Below are 21,004 nucleotides of genomic sequence, written 5' to 3' on the forward strand. Positions count from 1 at the left end.
TGGGGAACTGACTGGACTGCTGAAAGCTGACAAGAGTTGACTGACTTAACACCACTATGCAAAGGTTAACCCCCACCCAGATGTGACAAAGGGGTGGATGTATCTCTGTGTGTGTCTTTTGTTGCAGGAGCAGGAGGAGACCAGAGGAGGAAACTTTGGGTCACATGACTGTGTGAACTCTGCAAATTTAAGCTTTTAGCTGTAATTTTTCTGTGTGTCTGTGAATTTACCAGCAGTGTGTTATTCATGATCCTGTATTACTCACAATGCAGATGTCACTGTGAGAAAGTGTGTATACACCTGCGCAGCGCTAACATTTACATTACTTTTCTACAGCAGAGGGTTAATCATGTGATTTGATCACGTGATTTACAGCAGGACACAACTTAATAATGTTTTTCTACCACAGGATTACTGAGTTCTTGTGTGAAGGAAACTGTGTTGACAGGCTGTATGTTGGTGATGAAATTACACTGTGTTGTTGAGGAATGTGAATATTACAGTGGAGATGTGAATACAGTGTGAGAGACATGCTGTGTTGAAGCCAGTGTTACTTCTTTTACAGCAGAGTGTTAACTTTATGACCTTTTACAGCACCTCTGGAGTCTGGTGACCCAGGCCTGACCTAGGATGCTACTGCTAATGTTTCTCTAATGTGCTTGTAAAGGATTCAGCACAGACAGACAAGTGACAACTGAGCAGATGTGCAGGGTTATAGAAGAGTTAAAATGGGCTCATTATCTGACCACTATTGAGCTCATAGTGATGAAACAAGTGAGTGACGAACTTAAGGAAAGTCACTGATTACAATGTGGGATGAATTTGAGATGATCGATGATTTGGAGCAAATTATGGCACAAAAGCAGGAGTTTAATGAGTTAGAATAAACCTGCAATGATACTTGTCTCTGTGATGCTGAATACTTTATTACTCTTATGAGCTACAGTTGTTTGCAAATGTGAAGTTTGTTTTAACTTACAGGGTTTTGTCTACAGGCAAGGATACAGGCTCCGGGTGGAGCTGGGAGTTGAACAATCTTAACATTTAACCACTGACTAATGTTTCTTTGACACAGGGTTACAGGTTTGGAGTGGAGCTGCTCCAAGAGAAACCCTGGAGAATTTTCCAGAGAGAATGTGCAACATTCTTGTGCATGCCTCATTGTGTGGAGTTGACACATGGCGAGAGCTGTGTGGCAAAAGAGGAGTGTCAATATTTTAACTTGCAGATGTTGTGACGTGCCCTGAGAAGGAGTGACTGAAGGAGATCATCCACAAGATGGAAGCTGAGGCCTGGAGAGAGGCTTCAGGAGGATCATAGAGGAGCAGAGATCACCTTCAGCACAGCAGACATCCCACAGTGAGCTGTGCTACTGAGCTTCCAGAAGATCGTCGAGAGGAGACTTTGAACAGCAAACAACCAGAAGGAGTGAAAGAGATTCAACGTTGACGTTGAGGAAGACAACTAGGGTGTACGATGTGCTCTGCCCTAATTCTTCAGCGGCGTTGGAACAGAAGCAGAAGGATGAAGGGAGCGTGCCAAGCTCTAATCGACGGTGCAGAGAGGAAGTTCAGCGATGGAATTGTGATTCTGTGAACAGCACAGACGCCAGGGGACTGGAAAACAGCTGACAGCACTTTTCCCAAGGATGGAGATCACCTAAAGTGTGTCACTGTGCCATGCAGACTTGATACTGCAGAGGGGCTTTTGTTTACATTTGCATCATGTGTTACACTTTTTTAATCTTTAATTTTAAATTGAAACTAACATTTAAAAACATTTGGTACAATGTGGAAAGAGGAAGAGTATTTCCACCAGGAGCAGAAACGTCTGACTCAGCATGACGATGCTGTTGGTGGATACTGAAGAGCTCAGCCTGTCAAGACAGGATTAGGTTATCGTTTCTAAACATGTTTATTCAATTATATTCTGAGGGCAGTTATCTGGTATAATCTTTGGAAGTCTATTAAAATAAAAATAAAATCAGATGTGTGGACTTTTGGTTGTTGTTGTTTTGTTCAATAAGCAGATGTTGGTGTTTCAGCAATGCAGTAACTTAAGTTTAAAAGGCTTGTTAGAAACTATGAAACACATCATACAGACTTGTGGAGATTAGAAGACGACTAATAATCATCATGAATAAGACTAAAGGCAGGAAGGTGTCCTTTATAACTAATAATATTAATAACTAATAATATTAATATCATAGTCTGTCTGCAGCTGAGACAATACAAACTCAAACTGTGGGGAGAAGATTATATCACTTCAGTTTAAATTGACCTGGAAGCGCCACATTTTCACACACTTCTTTATTTAGAGCATTTTTTACGTGCTGTATAGATTATACAGTTAGGTCCATAAATATCTGGACAGAGAGAACTTCATTTCTGATTTTGGTTCTGTACATACACTAAAATCTATTTTAAATGAAACAACTCAGATGTGTTTGAAGTGCAGACTTTCAGCTTTAATTCAGGGGGTTGAACAAAGAGATGCAGAAAAATGTGAGGAACTAAAGCATGTTTAACACAATCCCTTCATTTCAGGGGAAATGTAGAGGAAAAAGTAGAAAAATTAAATAACTTAATGAAATTAATTAAATAATAAGATTGTCAGCTGGTAACCAGCTGATAACCAGCTTCATGCGACCGCTTATCCTGGTCCCAGTGTTAGTGTCAGTGAATCCAGTTAACAGAAAGATATCCTGGATATACTCGACTGACTTTTTAGACTCAAGATTAATAATCATAATAAAAATTATAGTCTAACATCCAGAAATCTGCACGATGTGTTTCATTATGTCTAACAAGCCTTGTACAGTTAAAGCTAACAGTTACTACATGACTGAAACACCAACATTATCTCTTTTATTAAAACATGCATATTAGGGCTGGCATCGTCACTCATGTCTAGAATCGATTCCATTCAATTTGATTCAATTTGAATCGGGGAAATTTTGCCTCAGACAGTCAGAAATATTATAATTCAGGTCATGCATCAGTACATTTCTATATTTTTATATCTATAAAAAGAAATCTGACACTTGCGAGACTTTATCAAAGGTGTGAGCGTCACAGCAGATGCCTTTGTGTCAAAGTAGCTGAGGATCAAACAGAAAAACATGAAGGTTTTCCTGGCCTGGGATTTTATACAAATATTCTGCAGTACATCAAAAACAAAAGAAAACCATTAATGAACATATGAACATTACCTGATGCTGCTGACGTGAAGCAGAGCAAAGTTACAGAGGTTTGATTACAGACACAGCTGAGCATTTTGCAATTTTGCATCATTTTAAAAAGTTTAAATTTGTTCAGTATTGAACGGCAGAAACGAGGCTTTGTTTTCAGAAGTAAGTAAAAGAAAAAATAGCTGCCGACAGGCTGTAAGAACGGTAGACTTGTGCGTAACAAGCAAGCGAATAATGCAGAAAACAGGAAACTGTTCTTGAAGTACAGACAGAGAGAGAGAGAGAGAGAGAGAGAGAGAGAGAGAGAGAGAGCTGTGCATGAAGTGTGATTTTATCCTGGTGGCAGCAAAACAATCAGAGGGAATTCATGACAACTGTAGAATGTTTAGCTGATTTTAGAGTTTAGGAATGTGTTAAAATATAATGTAGAACTATTGTAGAGACACTGCCCTTAAAGTAATAAAGGCTGACTGTGTCGTGAACTTAGGAGTAGATTGTAGGAGGCCTCTCCCCCACTGAGTGGAAATTCCCCAGAGGATGTTTTAGGGTGGGGGTCTCAAGGTTTGTAACTTGATAACTGTGGACTGGAAGGGAGATGGGTTTTATGACCTCTAGGGAGTTACCTATACCCACAGTGTTTTAACGGTCACGCACACACATCCACACGCACACTTACTCATGAGCACTCACATAGACACGAGGGAACGTGCACATGTAGACATTCATGTGCTCGTGCACATAGACACAGAGACAGAGTTTGCAGCACACCGTAGGGGGTTTTGTGATAGGGTCGTCCCTATAAAACTGTGTTTCACAGACAAAGGAGTGAAGATTTTGGAGAGGGACACCGGCCTCGTCTTCCCTTCTAGAAGTGCATGCTTAAATGAAGATGAATAAAGATGAATAAAGATTTTGTGAAAATGACTACTGAGTCCGGTGCCATCTCTGGATGCTCGAGAAATAAAAAGAATCGGGGTAAAACTGATTTCTTAACACAATGTTTATGTGAAGCGTAGTTTGGAGCTTCTTTTGCTGCTGGTTTACTCAATATTGTTTGGAGAGACATCAAACCTGCAGCTTCAGAATCAGCGCAAAAAGGGCGCTGATTCGCGGAGCCGCCGAAACATCAGAATCAGCGAGCTGTCGGCTTTCAGCTTGTGTCCGTGCAGTCAGGTGAGAAAGTCACATCGCACTGATTCTGATGCGTCGGCGGCTCCGCGCTTTGTGTTCACGTCTTTGTGCAGAATCCGTGTTCCTGCTCTCATTTACTGTTTTAGTTGTTTGGTGGTTGTTGAAATTTTGGGAGGTTTAACCTGAGATTCTGGCGTTTTGGCCAAAATAAATTTATATAAAAAAATCGATTCAGGATTTTAATGAATCGATATCACGTTATCCAAGCCAGAATCGATTTTAATCGATAAATCGATAATCAAAACCACCCCTGATGCATATACACGGGTCACACTGCTTATTGAAACCCCCCCCAAACATCAGATCTTAATCAGACAGGTTTTTGTTTTTTGTTTTCAAAGTTTAGACTTTGCTTCTATTGGACTTTTTATCAGTAACACGTGCTTACTTTCTGCAGGAACAGTTGAAACTAACATAAATAAATAACTCAAGAGGTGATAGTCAGCAGGGGGTTTACAAGTTGTGTGCCGCGTTGTCGGCGGTATAAGCTCGACCACTTGCAAGGTGAGCTGGCAGACATCACTGAATTCATCAGAGATGATTAGGTTCATTTTGACAAAGTGAGCAGATATTTAACCTCCTAGGACCTGGCGTCCACATATGTGGACATCACATTTTGGGTTGTTTAGACCAAAATACTACATTTTGCTCTACAAGGGCCTGATATCCACTTACGAGGATGTTACACTGCCACTGTGCTATCAAAATTTTAGACAAATATCCTCATATGTGGCTCTCATTTTTCTCAGAAACAAAAAATGTGGTAATTCTTTGTTTTTACATTCATCAGGTCCCAATCAGCCCAAATATCAAAGAGAAATTAAAAATGAATGCCACGGAGGAGTTTGGGTCTTAGGAGGTTAAAGATTATGCCACTACATTCTTGTCTAGAAGATATTAAAGTGTATTTGGTGACACAAAAAAGGGTAAAGTGTAAGTATAGTTTGGGTCCACACATGTCCAAACCCTGGTGTGTAGGCCTACTTAGTTTTGAGGAATTGTCATGGGACCGGGGTCTGGGTGACCCAGGGCCTGTAAGAAGTTATGGACATGTGTGTTTTTGGTGCTGATGTCTCCTGTTTCCATGTTTGTGTATCTAGGTGTGTGTGTGGGTGTGTCAGCCAGGAGCCTGGCCACACCTGTGGAGGAGAATTACTCACACCTGCAGCTGATCAAGCCTCGTCAGAGGAGCTACTTAGGAGTGTGGTGGAGCTGTCTCCGATGCTGGATCATTGCGTAACTTCACGTTCGTCTCTTGGCGAGTTAGTTAAGGTTAGTCTGCTGCATTGTGGCGTTGCTGACGGCTGCCTCTTTGTTATTCCCCAGGAGGAGTGTGGAGACGAGAGGGCAGCGAGCACGGGGTGCTCAGACACTGAGGAGCGGAGACAAAGAACACTAACACTGGCAAGAGGACATGTCAGAGTCGGGAACGCACTGGGGATTTATTGTTGTTTGGATTATTTAGCATCACTGTAAATAAACGCACTGACCTCATCAAAGAGTCCAGCATTTGGGTCGTCCTTCCCCTCATCATAGTCTGCCACACAGGCCGTGACAGAAAAGCCCACTAAAAGAACGCCCACCAGACCAAAGCAATGTCAAGGATCGGCTGTGTGGCAGGCGGGAGGAGGACCCAATCGCAAGATTCACAAACACGGGGATGAACTCAAAAGCAGCTTTATTGCTGACAGGCAGAACATAGGAAATACAGAACTCAACTAAACTGGGAATCAATAAACTAACAGTCGTAGGGAGACACAGGGAATCCACACAGCAATGAGGGAGAACGCGACGCCGAACAGAGGGAGACGCAGACAGAAATACACAGAGGGTTAACGAGGAAAGTGGGAACACACGGGGAACACAGCTGACACAGATAACCATAACGAGACAGGGCGGGGTGAACATAACACTGACGGGAGACGGGCAGAGTCAAACAGGAAGTACAGAGGTTCAGACAGGAGGAGAGAGAGCACGGGGAAAACACAGACATAACGGGCAGGGGAAACATGGAATAAAACATAAGGAGAGATGAGGGCTCACAGATACACAGAGGGCACACAAGGGGTAAAAGCCACGAAGGGAAAACACTTGGGGAACAACACAACAGGGCAACTCAGGAAACATGGCCTAAATAGGGAACAAAATACAAACATACAAGAAAACTAAGAATACTGGGCCAACATGGCCCAGGACCATGACAAGCAATGGTTTTGACTTGATCAGCATTAACCCCGCCCCCTGACTTTGATGGGTGAAGCTGACAAATAAAATGTATTTATGAACAGCGATGCAGGGCCAGGAGTAGCAACGGGCCTCTGGATGTCTGGAGTTTTGATCTCCTCCATACCTGCTTCATGCCCTGGAGGACGGGGCTGCGGCCCCCCCACACCCTCTAGCAGATCATTACATGAAGGAACCTTTTGAAAAAACAAGCGCGTCCATGCTCACAGGTGTACACACGGGTGATCACACCCACAAACTACACCCTTTTTGGCTCCTACCTCAAAGCACACTGTGTTATGTTGATCTTATGTGCTGCACAATAATGTTTAATATTTAGTATTTACTGTCATATTCCCATATATCATTGTGATGTTGTTTATTCTATTACTCTTGTTCTCTTCTGCTTGTTTTCTTTTTTCTTTCTCAGCAGGTGATCCAGGTGATTGATATATGCATTTTTTTTTCTCTGCCCGTTCTGTTGGTTTTTGTCTTTTGCCCTTCTCCCCCGTCCCTCTTCTCAGCTGTTTCTCTTTCCCTCTTTCTTTCTCCCCTTCTTTCCCCCAGTCAAGTCTGTCCCGTATTCAGTAAGTGAAAATAAAATAAACAATAAAAGGTGAATCAAATGGACCATTACGGCAAGGCTGGGATGGTCAATTTGGTAAAGTAAATCCGTTGGGCATCTTTCTTTGCCTTTAGACAACAATTCTGATGGCAAAAGAGCCAAACGGGACAGGCAAAAAAACAAAAAAACAAAACAAAACAAAAAAAAAAACCAACGTGAATTAAATAAATACATCATTAAATAATTCATTAAATGTGTCAGTAAAATAATTAAAATAGAAAACAAACCAATAATTGATTAAATATGTAATTAACTAATTTGAATTGTATATAAACAAATAATGAAACATTTTAAATGAAATTAATGGATAATTCATTATTATTATATTTCTTTAATTCATTATGTACATTTTTAAATTAATTACTGAAATAATTAATTCATTAGTGATGTATTTATTTAATACAACCATATAAATACCATAAAATTGCTAATTTACTCAAAATCAATGTAAGACATCAATATTAAAGGTTAAATTATGATAATGAATACATGCAACTATAACTGATGACATAAAAATGAGGATTTCTTAAGCTAAAGCCAAAGTGCTGACTCATTTGTCATGTTACTCTCAAATGTTTTCCCTAATAACAAGAACATAATTACACTTTAGCCACAAGAGGGCAGCAGCATTAATACAAGTCACATGTATATAAAGGTACAGTGATTATATTACAGTGATTTTGACAAAAACAAAACAGAAGTTGACGGCAGTGTGTTTTTCCATGACAGAATAATTACGCACACCCCACTTTGCAGTTATTTATTTGTAAAAAATGTTTGGAATCACGTATGATTTTTGTTCCAATTTTCACGTGTTCACCACTTTGTGTTGGTCTTTCACGTGGAATTCCAATAACATTGATTCATGTTTGTGGCTGTAATGTGACAAAATGTGGGAAAGTTCAAGGGGGCCGAATACTTTTGCAAGCCACTGTAAAGTTCACTATCAGTAACATCATAGCACCACCCAGCTGTATAGAAACTCCGTCATGCTAGCTAGTAGCAGTACGCAGGGCCGGCCTGTGGCATAGGCCGTATAGGCAAATGCTAAGGGCGCCGTCCATCAGGGGGCGCCACGCCAGTGCCACAAATGTTGAAAAAAAAAAAGTTGGTACTATTATTTCTAAATACAAAAAATAATCCCACGTTAATTAAAATGCAAAGTAAAGCTTATTTAATAGAAATATTATTTGTTACAACATTACGCCCCCCCCCCCCCCCCCCCCCCCCTCCCCGCACGGTGCGCCCCCTCCCTTCCCGTATCATGGTTCCTTTTGGACGTCACCACATCAAAAAATCAACACAAGATGTCAAAAAGGACAAAACTGTCAGGTGCCCAGGGAAGAAAAAAGAGAAAAGAAGAGGAGGAGAAACGAGAAAAAGACAGAGGTAGGTAACGTTAGCCTACATGAAATTATTTGTCTGAATGTGATAGTAACCTAAATTTTTAGCATTAAGCTAATGTTACATGATTCGCTAATTGCTAATCAATAAATAGTTAGTTAACTGTTTTAACGTCAGTTAATATTGTGGAGGGGGCTAAATTGTTATGGAAAATAATAATGTAACGTTAGGTAATTACAGTACTCCCACCTTTCCCACCATTCCTCATTTGTATTCATCTTTTAAGCAGGTGTTTTTTGTTTACATTGTTATTGCCTTCTGGTTGGCTAACGTTTACCCTGCAGGTAATAGTCACTTTTCCACCCCTGTATATATTATAGTTGTAAGCCTAGTTGTTAAAGTGCACATCATTAATGTTAATTAAGCAATATCACATGAGAGGGAATGATATTATACTGTTACTTTGCATTCTGCTATTCAGCATTTCACTGTAATGATGACAATAAATTGAATCTAATCTAATTTGCATATCAGTTAACATCATACATATATCTCTTTGGTTTTTCATTTATATTATATCATTTCATTTTATTCCTGGAATCATATGTTTTTATTATTAGACTTTAATACTCAGTGGTGTCACATACTCCTCTCTTCAGATGCACTGTCGAAGTTTCTAAATCCCACCCCTGGGCCATCTACCACATCTACCGCTGCTGTCTCCACTTCAGCAGCACAACCCACCAGTTTTGCAGCAGCATCAAGCGGTGTTCCTGTTGCCTCCACCTCAGCAGCACAACCCAGCAGTGATGCAGCAGCATCAAGCGGTCTTCCTGCTGCACCAATTGACCCTGCTGACTGGCCTTCTGCTTTAACTGAAAAGGTACGAACAGAGTTAGTTCACAGAGGTCCATTTGTAATTGATAGTGACTTCACATTCCCGAAACAGAAAGACGGGCGAAGGTGTCAGCATGATTATTTTAACAGACTCTTAATCAATGGGGAAAAGGTGAGAAGAACCTGGCTTATGTATTTGAAAAAAGAGGATAGCTTGCACTGCTTCTGCTGCAAAATGTTTTCCAAGAGAGATTACAAACTGAGTAGGGAAGGTCTGAAGGACTGGAAAAATGCAAGCCACTTGCTGAAGGTCCATGACGATAGCCAGGAGCATAATGCTCACATGGCAACATGGAAGGACTTGGAGGTCCGTTTTGTGAAAGGACTCACAATAGATAAACAAGAGATGGCACTTGCTGAGGCTGAGAGAAAAAGGTGGCGTGAAGTTCTACATCGTTTGGTGGCAATAATTCAGTCCTTAGCTGAAAGAAACATGGCTTTCAGGGGGTCCACAGGCACATTAAATAAACCAGACAATGGCAATTTTCTGAAAGAAGTGGAGCTTATGGCCAAATTTGATCCAGTGATGAAGCAGCATGTCAGTAGAGTAGAAAGTGGAACTTGTTGACACGTTTTATTGTGTTTATGTATGTAAAATTTATTGTATTTCATATATTCATTTTTTATTTTTTGTATTCATTTATTTATTCATATATTGTTTTATTTTGTTAATTATTCTGATTGTGAATTTGCTTTCTTTAAGTAAAAAAAAACAAAGGTCAAAGACAAAGCTATTCAGTTTCTTGTGGCTGTAGCTCAGGTGGCAGAGCAGGTCAGCCACTAATCAGAAGGTCGGTGGTTCGATCCCAGGCTGCACCCTGGCTGCATGCCAAATATCCTTGGGCAAGATACTAACCCTGTGTTTGCCTACTGGTGGTGGTCAGAGGGCCCGGTGGCGCCTGTGTCCGGCAGCCTCGCCTCTGTCAGTGCGCCCCAGGGCAGCTATGGCTACAATGTAGCTTGCTATCGCCAGTGTGTGAATGGGTGAATGACTGAATGTAGTGTAAAGCGCTTTGGGGTCCTATGGACTAGAAAAGCGCTATACAAATGCAGGCCATTTACCATTTGTGAGTACATACACTACACTGCCGATGTAGGGGGGCGCCACCTAAAATCTTGCCTAGGGCGCCAGATTGGTTAGGGCCGGGCCTGGCAGTACGAGTTATTGTAACTGACTGTAAAAAGTCAGCACAAGGAAAATAAACTCCACCTAAACTTGGTTTATATCTGACCCAGACAGACTGCAGGTCATAACTTCTTACCTGAAGTTCAGTTCACCTGACACTCGGACCGGCGGCCGCCTCGGGTCTCTGCTCCTCCTGCCTCCCCTTTCCCTCATCCACCTGCTGCCTCTGTGGAAGCTCCGCCATAGCCACCACCAAACAACTGACTTATTTCTACACATCGACCAGCATCCGGCCAATCCGCCATCTTTCATTGTTTATACCGTTACAAAAACATTTAAAAAACATCATCAGTATGCCCGATGGCCAGTCCAGCTATGGTCGTGCCATCAGTTAACCCTTCACGTGGCAGCTGTGACACGCGTGCCCAGGGTTGCCGACCCCTGCTCTAAAGCATCTGATTTGGATTCCTGAGATCAAATATATTTTCCTTTGGCTTTGTTTTCTTCCCATTTGTGGCTTTAATGTAGTGTTACATCCTGTTTGTTTGCTTCCATCTGTATACATGTCCAGATTCACTGTTATGTTTCTATTCTTACATTGCTGTGTGATCACTGTTCCCTCTGCTGACTGATGTGACCTTTTGTATCTTACACTGATACTTGTCATATTTGTATCTGCGCCTAAAAGATAAAAAGTTTTCCATGCTAAAACACAGCTCCACCTCCTGCAGTTCTCCCTCTGAACCACTAGATGTCTCTGTTATCTAAATGAAGACGTGCAGCACAGCAACCACAGCAGCGCTCAGATCACACGTGTCCTGTTATTATGTATAAAAGCATGAAACAGGTGAGACAGGTGGGATCAATATTAATGTTGTGGAAATATATGAAAAAGCAACAGAAGAGTGAAAACATTTCGTGTTTCTAGAAAGATCTTTCAGCTCACAGCTGCTCACAGACTGTATTTACAAGTGACAAACTGCAACTCTACAGTACATCTACAGTATATATCAAATATACTCTGTATTCAAATCTATTGAGTGATGTTTGAAAGTCTTTCCAGGTGAGTTTGATCCAGGAGGGTCTGAAGCCAGAGTCAGACAGAGACTGTGCAGAGACTGTAGAAGGACAGAGCAGCAGCAGAGCAGTCCAGATACACTGATGATCCTCTGTCAGATCCAGAGGGACACACAGGGATGATGCTGGACTCTACATTGTGTCTGACAGTGGAGCTGTTCTCAGAGCAGTTCACTCTGCAGCACTGACAGTCATCTGCACTTCTTCTCATTCCTCTGTCAGTCACTGCTGGATGAAGCTCTCCTCTCCACCTCCCAGTAACATGGCCCAGTCAGAGCGTCTCTACACACAAGCTGCTGCTGCTTCAACCTCTCTGGATCATCAGGACACAGCTCCTCCTCTCTCAGCACACACACCGTCCTGTTTACCATCATCACCTCCACCTGCAGAGAGAAGAAGGAAGAGCAGAGGAGATAAACGAGTGTTTCCAGAGTCTCTTCATCAGCTGTCAGTCAGTGATGCAGCACATCCAGTATAAAGAGCAGCAGGGACTTCAGTGCTGGGACTGTACTAGGACTCATTGTTGCTTCACTTTTTCTAATCTTTGGATTTTTATTGAAGTTGATGAAAATGTTTTTCCCTCCTAGTTTGAGTTTGGACTTTCATTCATTAGAAGAACCTTGGTGTGTCCACTCTGAGCTCTGTAGGAACCCCAACAACAAGCCCAACAATCCAGATGGACGGTTCCAGCTGTTAACTGGAGGAATTCCATCCAAACATCTGCTCTCACTAAATTCTTCCTCACCTACAGACTGTGTTCTTCACTGCTTTAAACTTGGAAATGAATGCAGTCATTGGTCTGCGTGCTGCTTTGTTCAGAGAGCTGATTGGCTGTTGACAGCGTTTGATCAGAGCGTGTCAGCCGTTACTATGGTGACCATAAAGGTCAGAAACAGGAAGTGTTTGTGTCCAATCCTGAAGCCTGTCACCATTCTCCTCTCACAGCTTCACTGAGAAGCTGCAGCTTTACAGGAAACACTGGATCTTTGTTTCATACTGACTGTGTTTAGTACAATACTGCTGACAGCACCACCCACTCACTCCATCACTCTACTGACCACAGAGTCTCCAGTCTGTAGTCTGGACTCTGCTGAAGATCAGACAGCTGCTTCACATCTGGATCCTTCAGGTTGTTTCCCCACAGCTCCAGCTGTCTCAGATGGGAGGGGTTGGACTTCAGTGCTGCTGCCAGATAATCACAGCTGATCTCTGACAAACCACAGTCCTCCAATCTGTATAAAGAATGAAAGATGTAAGTTTATTAGACAAAGTGTGAGCTTGAAATCATTCAGTGTTTCATCATCTGTTCAGAGCTGAAGAAGGTTCAGAATGTAGAAGTTTAGAAAATGGAAACTCCAAACAGCTGAAGCCAACAGGAAGCAGCTTCAAACAGGAAACTGTGCAGAGTTTCAGACTATATGTCCTGATGCAGCCAGTTGGATTTTGGAGATTTGAATCTCTGTTCTGTGACTAAGTCCTTGAATCATTTCTTCCAGTTGGTCCAACAAGACAGACTAAGTATTGGACATGTGTTGTGGCTCCATTAGGGGAGCTTCTAAATGTGATGTGATGGCCCCTCTGGGTCTGTCAGGTCACAGCACTGAAGAGAGCTCAAACTGGGCACACAGTTGTTCCAGTCTGGACCAAAGACTCTATACTGGGACTGAGGGACTGCTTTGACTGCACCCACTGGGACTTTTTAAAGGCTCATGTTCTCACTTAGATCATCGATTTCTACTTACATTTCTTTCTGGGAAAAATGGGGATTACTTTGAAAACAGGAAGTATTTTCCCCAATAAGCAGCCCTGGATTAGTAAATCACTCCAACATGTTCTCAGGCAGAAGAAGCTGTCTTGTTATGAGGGAGAGAAGAAAAAGATTGAGGCATAGAAACTTGTTGAAAGAGAGATAAAGCAGCTAAAATCAGGTGTAAGAGTAAAGCAGAGGATGAGCTGAATAAAGGACACTCAAGGCTGGCTTGGAAAGGAATGAAGTCCATGGTGGGGATGCAGAACAAGGAGCAAAGATGAATGTGATGCTGAATCAGCAGAAGACTTGGACTCATTTGATTCCAGCTTTGATATCATTGATTTCAATGAAGAGCTTTGTGATTGTAGCAAAGGGCTGGTAGCTCTGAGAGTCCCACTGACAGTGTTGGGAAGGTTACTTTTAAAATGTATTCCATTACAGAATACATGCCCCAAAATGTATTCTGTAACGTATTCCGTTACGTTACTCAATGACAGTAACGTATTCTGAATACTTTGGATTACTTAATATATTATCGTGCTTTTTACAACAACGTGAATGTACTATTGCTGTGTGATTTATTTCTATTACTGAAGGTCCGCGACTCCGAACTGTAGTAAAGGGACCTCTGACTAATACGGCGGGGTCCCTGTCGGCTCGTAGCCGAAAAATAGCTTTACTTTGTTGTGTGGGTCAACTTTTCTTGCGAGAGACAGAGAGAGGCATTGAAAGACTGCTCCAACGGAACTTATTGTTTTCGGAGGAAAACATGAACACGGTGTACAGTCGAGTCTTAATAGCTTACTTACAACTGGGCTCGTCAGGCACTCTTCTTGGCTGAAGTGGTTATTATTATATTCACATGCTTCCAGCTCCCGTTTTTCCTCGATGACTGCTTGTACCTTTCCACTCCCCTTTTTCTCCCTCGCAGACCCATAACGTGTATGGCAGTCCATTCTCCCTGCAACACGGACTACACTGTCCATGATGCTACATTCTTTAGAGCTATGCTTGTAGCATTCTGCCTGTTAGCTTAGCTCAACAACAACGAAAAGGCGCTCTCTCACCCAGGAAACACACAGTCGCAGAGAGAGAGAGAGCGTTGCCCTGTAACCATGGCAACCGTAACGCTGGCACCCGGATCAACAGAACGTAGCTGTCAAACAAAACCCAAACAGTCCTGACCCGCGACAAAATGAAACAGGAAAGTACCGCAGTGTAATCCATTTATTTCAACAAAGTAACTGTATTCTGAATACCACCTTTTTAAACTGTAACTGTAACGGAATACAGTTACTCATATTTTGTATTTTAAATACGTAACGGCGGTACATGTATTCCGTTACTCCCCAACACTGCCCACTGATGAGGTGTTTGTGTGGAAATCTCTTAGTGGGACCAAAGAGAGAAAAAGCCCTGGTCCTGATGCTGTGGGAGGGAAATGATTGAAGTGTGCTGTGAGGAAGTGACTGGGAGATTTTCACACATTTTCCAGTCCTCCTTGGAACAACAGGAAGTTCCCAGCATATGGAAACAAAGGTTAAGTGTCCTATGGCACTGAGTGATGATGGTGCTGTGGCCCCACCACCTCCACCTCTTTGTAAAGGAACTAACTGTAATCTGAAGCTTCAAATGGAACTAAGACTTCCTCCACTAGGTGGCAGTGTCTGATGAGAAAGTGTTAGTGGAGCTGGCCTGGAGTCAGAAACAGGAAGATGCAGGATTTGGGCTGAAATGGGGAAAAGTGGTTCGCACTAGTGCCTTAAAGCAAGAAGGTTGTAGGTTGAAGCTTGTTGGCCTTTCTGTGGAGGTTGGATGTTCTCCCACAGTCCAATGAAATGCTGCTTACGTTCATTGGTGCTTCTAAATTGGCTGTAGGTGTGGATGTGAGAGAGTGCTTCTCTGTCTCTCTGTTGGCCCTGTGATGGACTGCTCACCTGTGCAGGTGGACCACGCCTCTTGCCCTATGACAGCTAGGGCACAGGCTGCAGCCCTGTGAGCCTAAGATGAATAAACAGTTAGCAAAGATGATCCATAGATGGCTTGAAATCCCCCAGTTAGCAGTTTGGTAGATAGCTATGACATGCTAATCCCATCCAGCAGCTGTATTCTACCTGTAAGCTGATCCCTGCTGAGCCAAAGCACTTTTTCATATACAAATTACAACCTTTAATAGAATCCTATTGGTCAGCATCTTATTAGCCTGCTGTTAGCTTCATTCCACAGAAAACTGAGAGAAACTAACAGAGTTGATAAAGAATAAAGAGAAATGTGCTGATTTAAAGCCTTTGAAGTGCTTCAGATGATCTCTGTCCACTTCTGTCCACTCATTCATTCATGTAAGCTTTCTAATGCAGCTTTGATCTTCACAGTCTGCTTCATGAAACTCATTCTAACCCTGAATGTCAGAGTGTTCCTCCTTCTCTTTCCCATCATTCATGCTGGCAGTGGAGGAGATTTGGATGTTGGACTGTGTTTTGGATGATGTGTGTATGTTTGTGTTGGACTGCTGTCTGTAAAGCAAACGCACATGTTGCTTTGGATTTCAATGTCAGGCAGACTTTAAGGTGGAATGAAGAGTTTCACAGTGAATTATCCAGTGGAGGATTTTTCTTCTTCTTTGAAGGTTTGAAATGTGAACATTGTTCTGCTGCAGTCAATGGACTAAACCAGGGAAGAAGAAAACAGACTTTACCATGAAGATCCTCAGTGTGGATCAGTGTAATATCAGCCTGATGTCTGCAGTTTAGTGTCAGCACAACTTTCACATCATATTCATCTCAGCACAACTAAAACATGCTGACTGACCTCAGAGTTTCAAGTCCACATCCTGGACTCTCCAGGAAACCACACAGATGCTTCACTCCTGAATCCTGCAGGTTGTTCCAGCTCAGCTCCAGCTCTCTCAGATTGGAGGGGTTGGACTTCAGTGTTGCTGCCAGATAATAACAGCTGATCTCTGACAAACCACAGCTCCTCAATCTGTATAAAGAATGAAAGATGTAAGTTTATTAGACAAAGTGCGAGCTTGAAATCATTCAGTGTTTCATCATCTGTTCAGAGCTGAAGAAGGTTCAGAATGTAGAAGTTTAGAAAATGGAAACTCCAAACAGCTGAAGCCAACAGGAAGCAGCTTCAAACAAACACAACAAGAGAAAAAACTCTGAATGTTTCACATTAAAGTCGTACATTTCTCATAAAAACAGGACAAAGACTTGAAAAAGTCGTGTTTTTCCTTCCAGGCACCACAAGGCTTCACTTTTAAAGGTGAAGTGTGAAAGAAATGGACATATTTGAAGTCCAACACCTTTTTCCAGTCACATTATTAAAGCAGACAAACTACAAGCTCATTTTCATTCCAACAAGTCATCTTCTGACCTGGACTAACAACACTGGTCTCTACGTGCAGCTGGCTGTGAGACCAGTGCTCAGGGAGCGTCTACAAAGTGCAACACTGAAAGAACATCACACACTAGCTGTGTCCCAAAATGTTGGCTTCATCCCTCGGAGGACCCGGCCTTCGCGGTCTACGTGGGCCGGGTCCTTCAAAGACCGAAAAGGCTGGAAGTGCGAGGCTGTGAAATTGGACCCTTCAGATTTGCGTCACCGCTGTCTCGCTGTAGTTTAATAAACTCGGCAGTCTGTTCCTTGCTATCTAAAATATAACAGGACACTGGCGTAAATTCTCGACCGTCTCACATTTCTGTTTAATCAGTTTTCTGTTTAACGTTTATTCAGCTGTGTGAAAATCCCAGAGGAACCCACCTGATGGATTAATAAAGTTTTATTTAATCTAATAACTTTGATCTCAGCCAAACTGATTTACTCTGGAACAAACAAAACACTGAAAAAGGGCAAAAAATTACATTTTTAAGTGATCCGAGTGCCTTATATATCATGTTGTGTCACCACCCAGACACCCAGTGTCACCACCCAGAAACGGATCACCATGTACCCCAACCAAAAGCCTTGGATGAACCGGGATGTTCGTCTCCTCCTGAAGGCCCGCAACACTGCCTTTAGGTCAGGAGATGCACACGCCTACAGCACAGCCAGGGCTAATCTAAAGAAGAGCATCAAAAAAGCCAAACACCATTACAAAAAGAAGGTAGAAGAACACTTCTCCAACTCCAACCCCCGACGCATGTGGCAAGGACTCCAGACCATTACAGACTACAGGACCACCAAACCCTCCCCCGCATCCTCTGATGTCTCCTTCCTCAACGAGCTCAACAACTTTAACGCTCGTTTTGAGCGAGGGAACCCCACAACCACAACCAAAGCAGACATGACGCCAGACCACCAACCTCTGACTCTCTCCCCCCACCGATGTAGGAGCGGTGCTGAGCAGGATCAATGTCCACAAGGCTGCAGGTCCCGATGGCATCCCCGGGCGTGTTCTCAGAGCGTGTTCTGGGGAGCTTGCAGGAGTGCTCACAGACATATTCAATCTGTCCTTGGCCCACGCTGTGGTACCGGCCTGCTTCAAATCCCCCTCAATCGTCCCAATACCCAAAAACTCCAACCCATCTTGCCTCAATGACTACCGCCCAGTAGCACTCACCCCCATCATCACTAAGTGCTTAGAGCAGCTTGTCCTAGCACACTTCAAATCCTGTCTCCCCCCCACCCGGGACCCCCACCAATTCGCATACCGCCAGAACAGGAGCACATCTCGCAGGAGCTTTCCTCTCCTCAGGGGCTCTCTCTGCAGGAGGGGGAGACACAGGAGAGGTGGAGGAAGATCTGAGCCTGGGTGTTTATTGTCTTATGTAGTCTGGAAGAAGAGTGGATGGTGGGGTGGGTGCAGTTTTCTCTGTGGTGGGGTTGGGTGGACTGTCCCGGGCTCTGTGGGGCCGGGAGGCGCTGCTGCGCTGGGCCCCGGTCTGGATGGTCCTGGGCCCCCTTTCCCTGGCGGGTCGCGGAGTATGGGGGTGCCTACTGGGGTCAGCGGGGGAGCTGGCCCCAGGGAGGGGTCACTTGCCCCTCCCTTCCTTCCTTCCCCATCTCCAGCTGCCTCCCTCTTCCCGCTCCACCACAACCACCCACACATGCAGGACCTTGGAGTAGGGGTATGTCACCAGGGTGCAGAGGAGGCTACCCCCCCCGTCCCCTTCTGGCTGCCTCTGCCTCAATTTTATCCCACAGCTTAGACATTCACATTACTCACACTCTCATTACACATACATATAGGATCTTGGGGTTGGGCACGATACACGGAATCCAAAGTACCATCAGGGTGTACACCCCACCCCTGGTGTCGTTGCCCACCTCTCAATGTTAAATACACGTAGACATTGAGGGCTAGCAGGAGGGACCATGCGCTTACCTGCTGCTCTCTGGCAGGTAGCTCCATGCCCTCCTGGGTTTTAAATGCACCTTAGAACACACATGCATCAACACTACAATGAGCGGGTGGAGGGAGGTTTGGAGTCTTCTCTCACCCCCATTCTCTGCGACCTGCTGGAGCGGGGGGGCTAGGAGGAGGAGTTGGCCGTCCGACTGCGGTCTGGAGTGTGGGGCCTCCCTGCTGCTGCGGAGTCGGGGCGGTCTGCCTCCCCCCACCACCTGGGTCTGGGTGCAGTTCCCCCCTCCAGGGGCAAGGGTACCTAGACCCGGTTTGTAGAGTATGCTTGGGGAGTGTGATTGTGTGTACAGCGTCTCTTTATGTCTGTCTCCACGTTGGTTGAGTGTGGAGTAAGTGCATATGAGAGCATGAGGGTGGGAATGGATGTTTGTATATGTGTGTGCCTGTATTTCTGTGTCTATATGTCAGGTTGGGTATCAGGCGCCACCTCTCTGGGGATATCTTAGGCCCTCCAAGGTTTGGAGGCCTATCTCCCCCTACCACCACTTCCCCTGCCAGTGGCGGACTCCCTCAGGTGTCGGTGCGTTGGTGGTTCTTTGTGTCCGGGGATGGGCGTCCAGGTACACACCGGCTCACTCCTTGGCGGCCGCTTATCGGGGCCTGGAGCCTGGGGCTCGCTCGGGCCACTTTGGAGGTGGGGTGCCCCCGGCCTCTCGGCCTGGGGCTCGGTCACTCAGGCACGGCTGGCTGCCGGCGGAGCTCACGGGCGCGTCACTGCAACTCCCCCTGGCTTCTGCTCCACGGCTGCTGAGTGAGCCCTCATCTGGGACTCTCCTCAGCTCTTTCTGGGACAGTGGCGCGGCTGCTCCTCTGTTGGTCTTCCTTGGTCTCTTGTGTTCTGGGGCCCTCTGGATGTCTGGAGTTTTGATCTCCTCCATACCTGCTTCATGCCCTGGAGGACGGGGCTGTGGCCCCCCCACACCCTCTAGCAGATCATTACATGACGGAACCTTTAAAAAAAAAAAAAAAAAAAAAAAAAACAAGCGCGTCCATGCTCACAGGTGTACACACGGGTGATCACACCCACAAACTACACCCTTTTTGGCTCCTACCTCAAAGCACACTGTGTTCTGTTGATCTTATGTGCTGCACAATAATGTTTAATATTTAGTATTTACTGTCATATTCCCATATATCATTGTGATGTTGTTTATTCTATTACTCTTGTTCTCTTCTGCTTGTTTTCTTTTTTCTTTCTCAGCAGGTGATCCAGGTGATTGATATATGCATTTTTTTTCTCCTCTTTCTTTTTTTTCTGCTCATTCTGTTGGTTTTTGTCTTTTGCCCTTCTCCCCCGTCCCTCTTCTCAGCTGTTTCTCTTTCCCTCTTTCTTTCTCCCCTTCTTTCCCCCAGTCAAGTCTGTCCCGTATTCAGTAAGTGAAAATAAAATAAACAATAAAAGGTGAATCAAATGGACCATTACGGCAAGGCTGGGATGGTCAATTTGGTAAAGTAAATCCGTTGGGCATCTTTCTTTGCCTTTAGACAACAATTCTGATGGCAAAAGAGCCAAACGGGACAGGAAAAAAAAAAAAAAAGAACAGGAGCACAGAGGATGCAGTCTCCATCGCACTGCACTCTGTCCTCTCACACCTGGACAACAACAACACCTACGCCAGAATGCTGTTTATAGACTTCAGTTCAGCATTCAATACAATCCACCCCTCACAACTCATCGGGAAACTGACAGACCTGGGCATCAGTTCCCTCATCTGCAAATGGTTACTGGACTTCCTGACCAACCGCCCCCAACATGTCCGGCTGGATAACCACTGCTCATCTACCATCACAATGAACACCGGTGTACCACAAGGCTGTGTGATGAGCCCTTTCCTCTACTCCCTCTTCACCCACGACTGCAGACCTGCTGATGGTTCCAACACCATCATTAAGTTTGCAGATGACACCACGGTGATTGGCCTCATCAGTGACAACGATGAGGCCGCCTACAGGGAGGAGGTGGATCGTCTGGCTGAGTGGTGCGACAGAAACAACCTGCTGCTTAACACCGAGAAGACCAAGGAGCTCATCGTGGACTACAGGAGGAATGCTGACCCACATCCACCCATCCACATTAAGGGGACGGCTGTGGAGCGTGTGAGCAGCTTCAAGTTCCTGGGAGTCCACATTTTCGAGGATCTCACCTGGATGACCAACTGCTCCAAGCTGGTCAAGAAGGCTCACCAGCGCCTCTTCTTCTTGAGGACTCTGAG

The 21,004-nt window shown here is 44.2% G+C and overlaps 1 protein-coding gene and 1 long non-coding RNA gene across 5 annotated transcripts in view; both read right to left on the reverse strand.

The window, feature by feature from the left end:
- The window catches only part of LOC120722828 (protein NLRC3-like), a 45,227-nt gene that overhangs the window by 8,892 nt on the left and 15,331 nt on the right, over nucleotides 1-21,004 (reverse strand). For 2 of the 4 annotated variants that reach the window (XM_040013970.1, XM_040013971.1), the window contains exons 6-8: nucleotides 12,715-12,905; nucleotides 408-414; nucleotides 51-54 (exon numbers count right to left, since the gene is read on the reverse strand). In XM_040013970.1, coding sequence (XP_039869904.1) covers nucleotides 12,719-12,905 — 187 coding nt within the window. In that variant the 3' untranslated portion in view covers nucleotides 51-54; nucleotides 408-414; nucleotides 12,715-12,718. Of the gene's footprint in view, nucleotides 1-50; nucleotides 55-407; nucleotides 415-11,995; nucleotides 12,057-12,714; nucleotides 12,906-21,004 lie in introns of those variants that run through there. The other 2 variants (XM_040013974.1, XM_040013972.1) reach the window with 2 other exon arrangements.
- LOC120722834 lies at nucleotides 15,625-16,278 on the reverse strand. Its single transcript, XR_005693609.1, has 2 exons — nucleotides 16,232-16,278; nucleotides 15,625-16,087 (listed from the first exon to the last, which is right to left on the reverse strand). It is a non-coding gene; the product is annotated as an uncharacterized LOC120722834 (long non-coding RNA).

The sequence above is a fragment of the Simochromis diagramma genome, unplaced genomic scaffold (genome assembly GCF_900408965.1).
Source record: "Simochromis diagramma unplaced genomic scaffold, fSimDia1.1 OVJJ01000621.1, whole genome shotgun sequence".
In the NCBI taxonomy this organism is placed as follows: Eukaryota; Metazoa; Chordata; class Actinopteri; order Cichliformes; family Cichlidae; genus Simochromis; species Simochromis diagramma.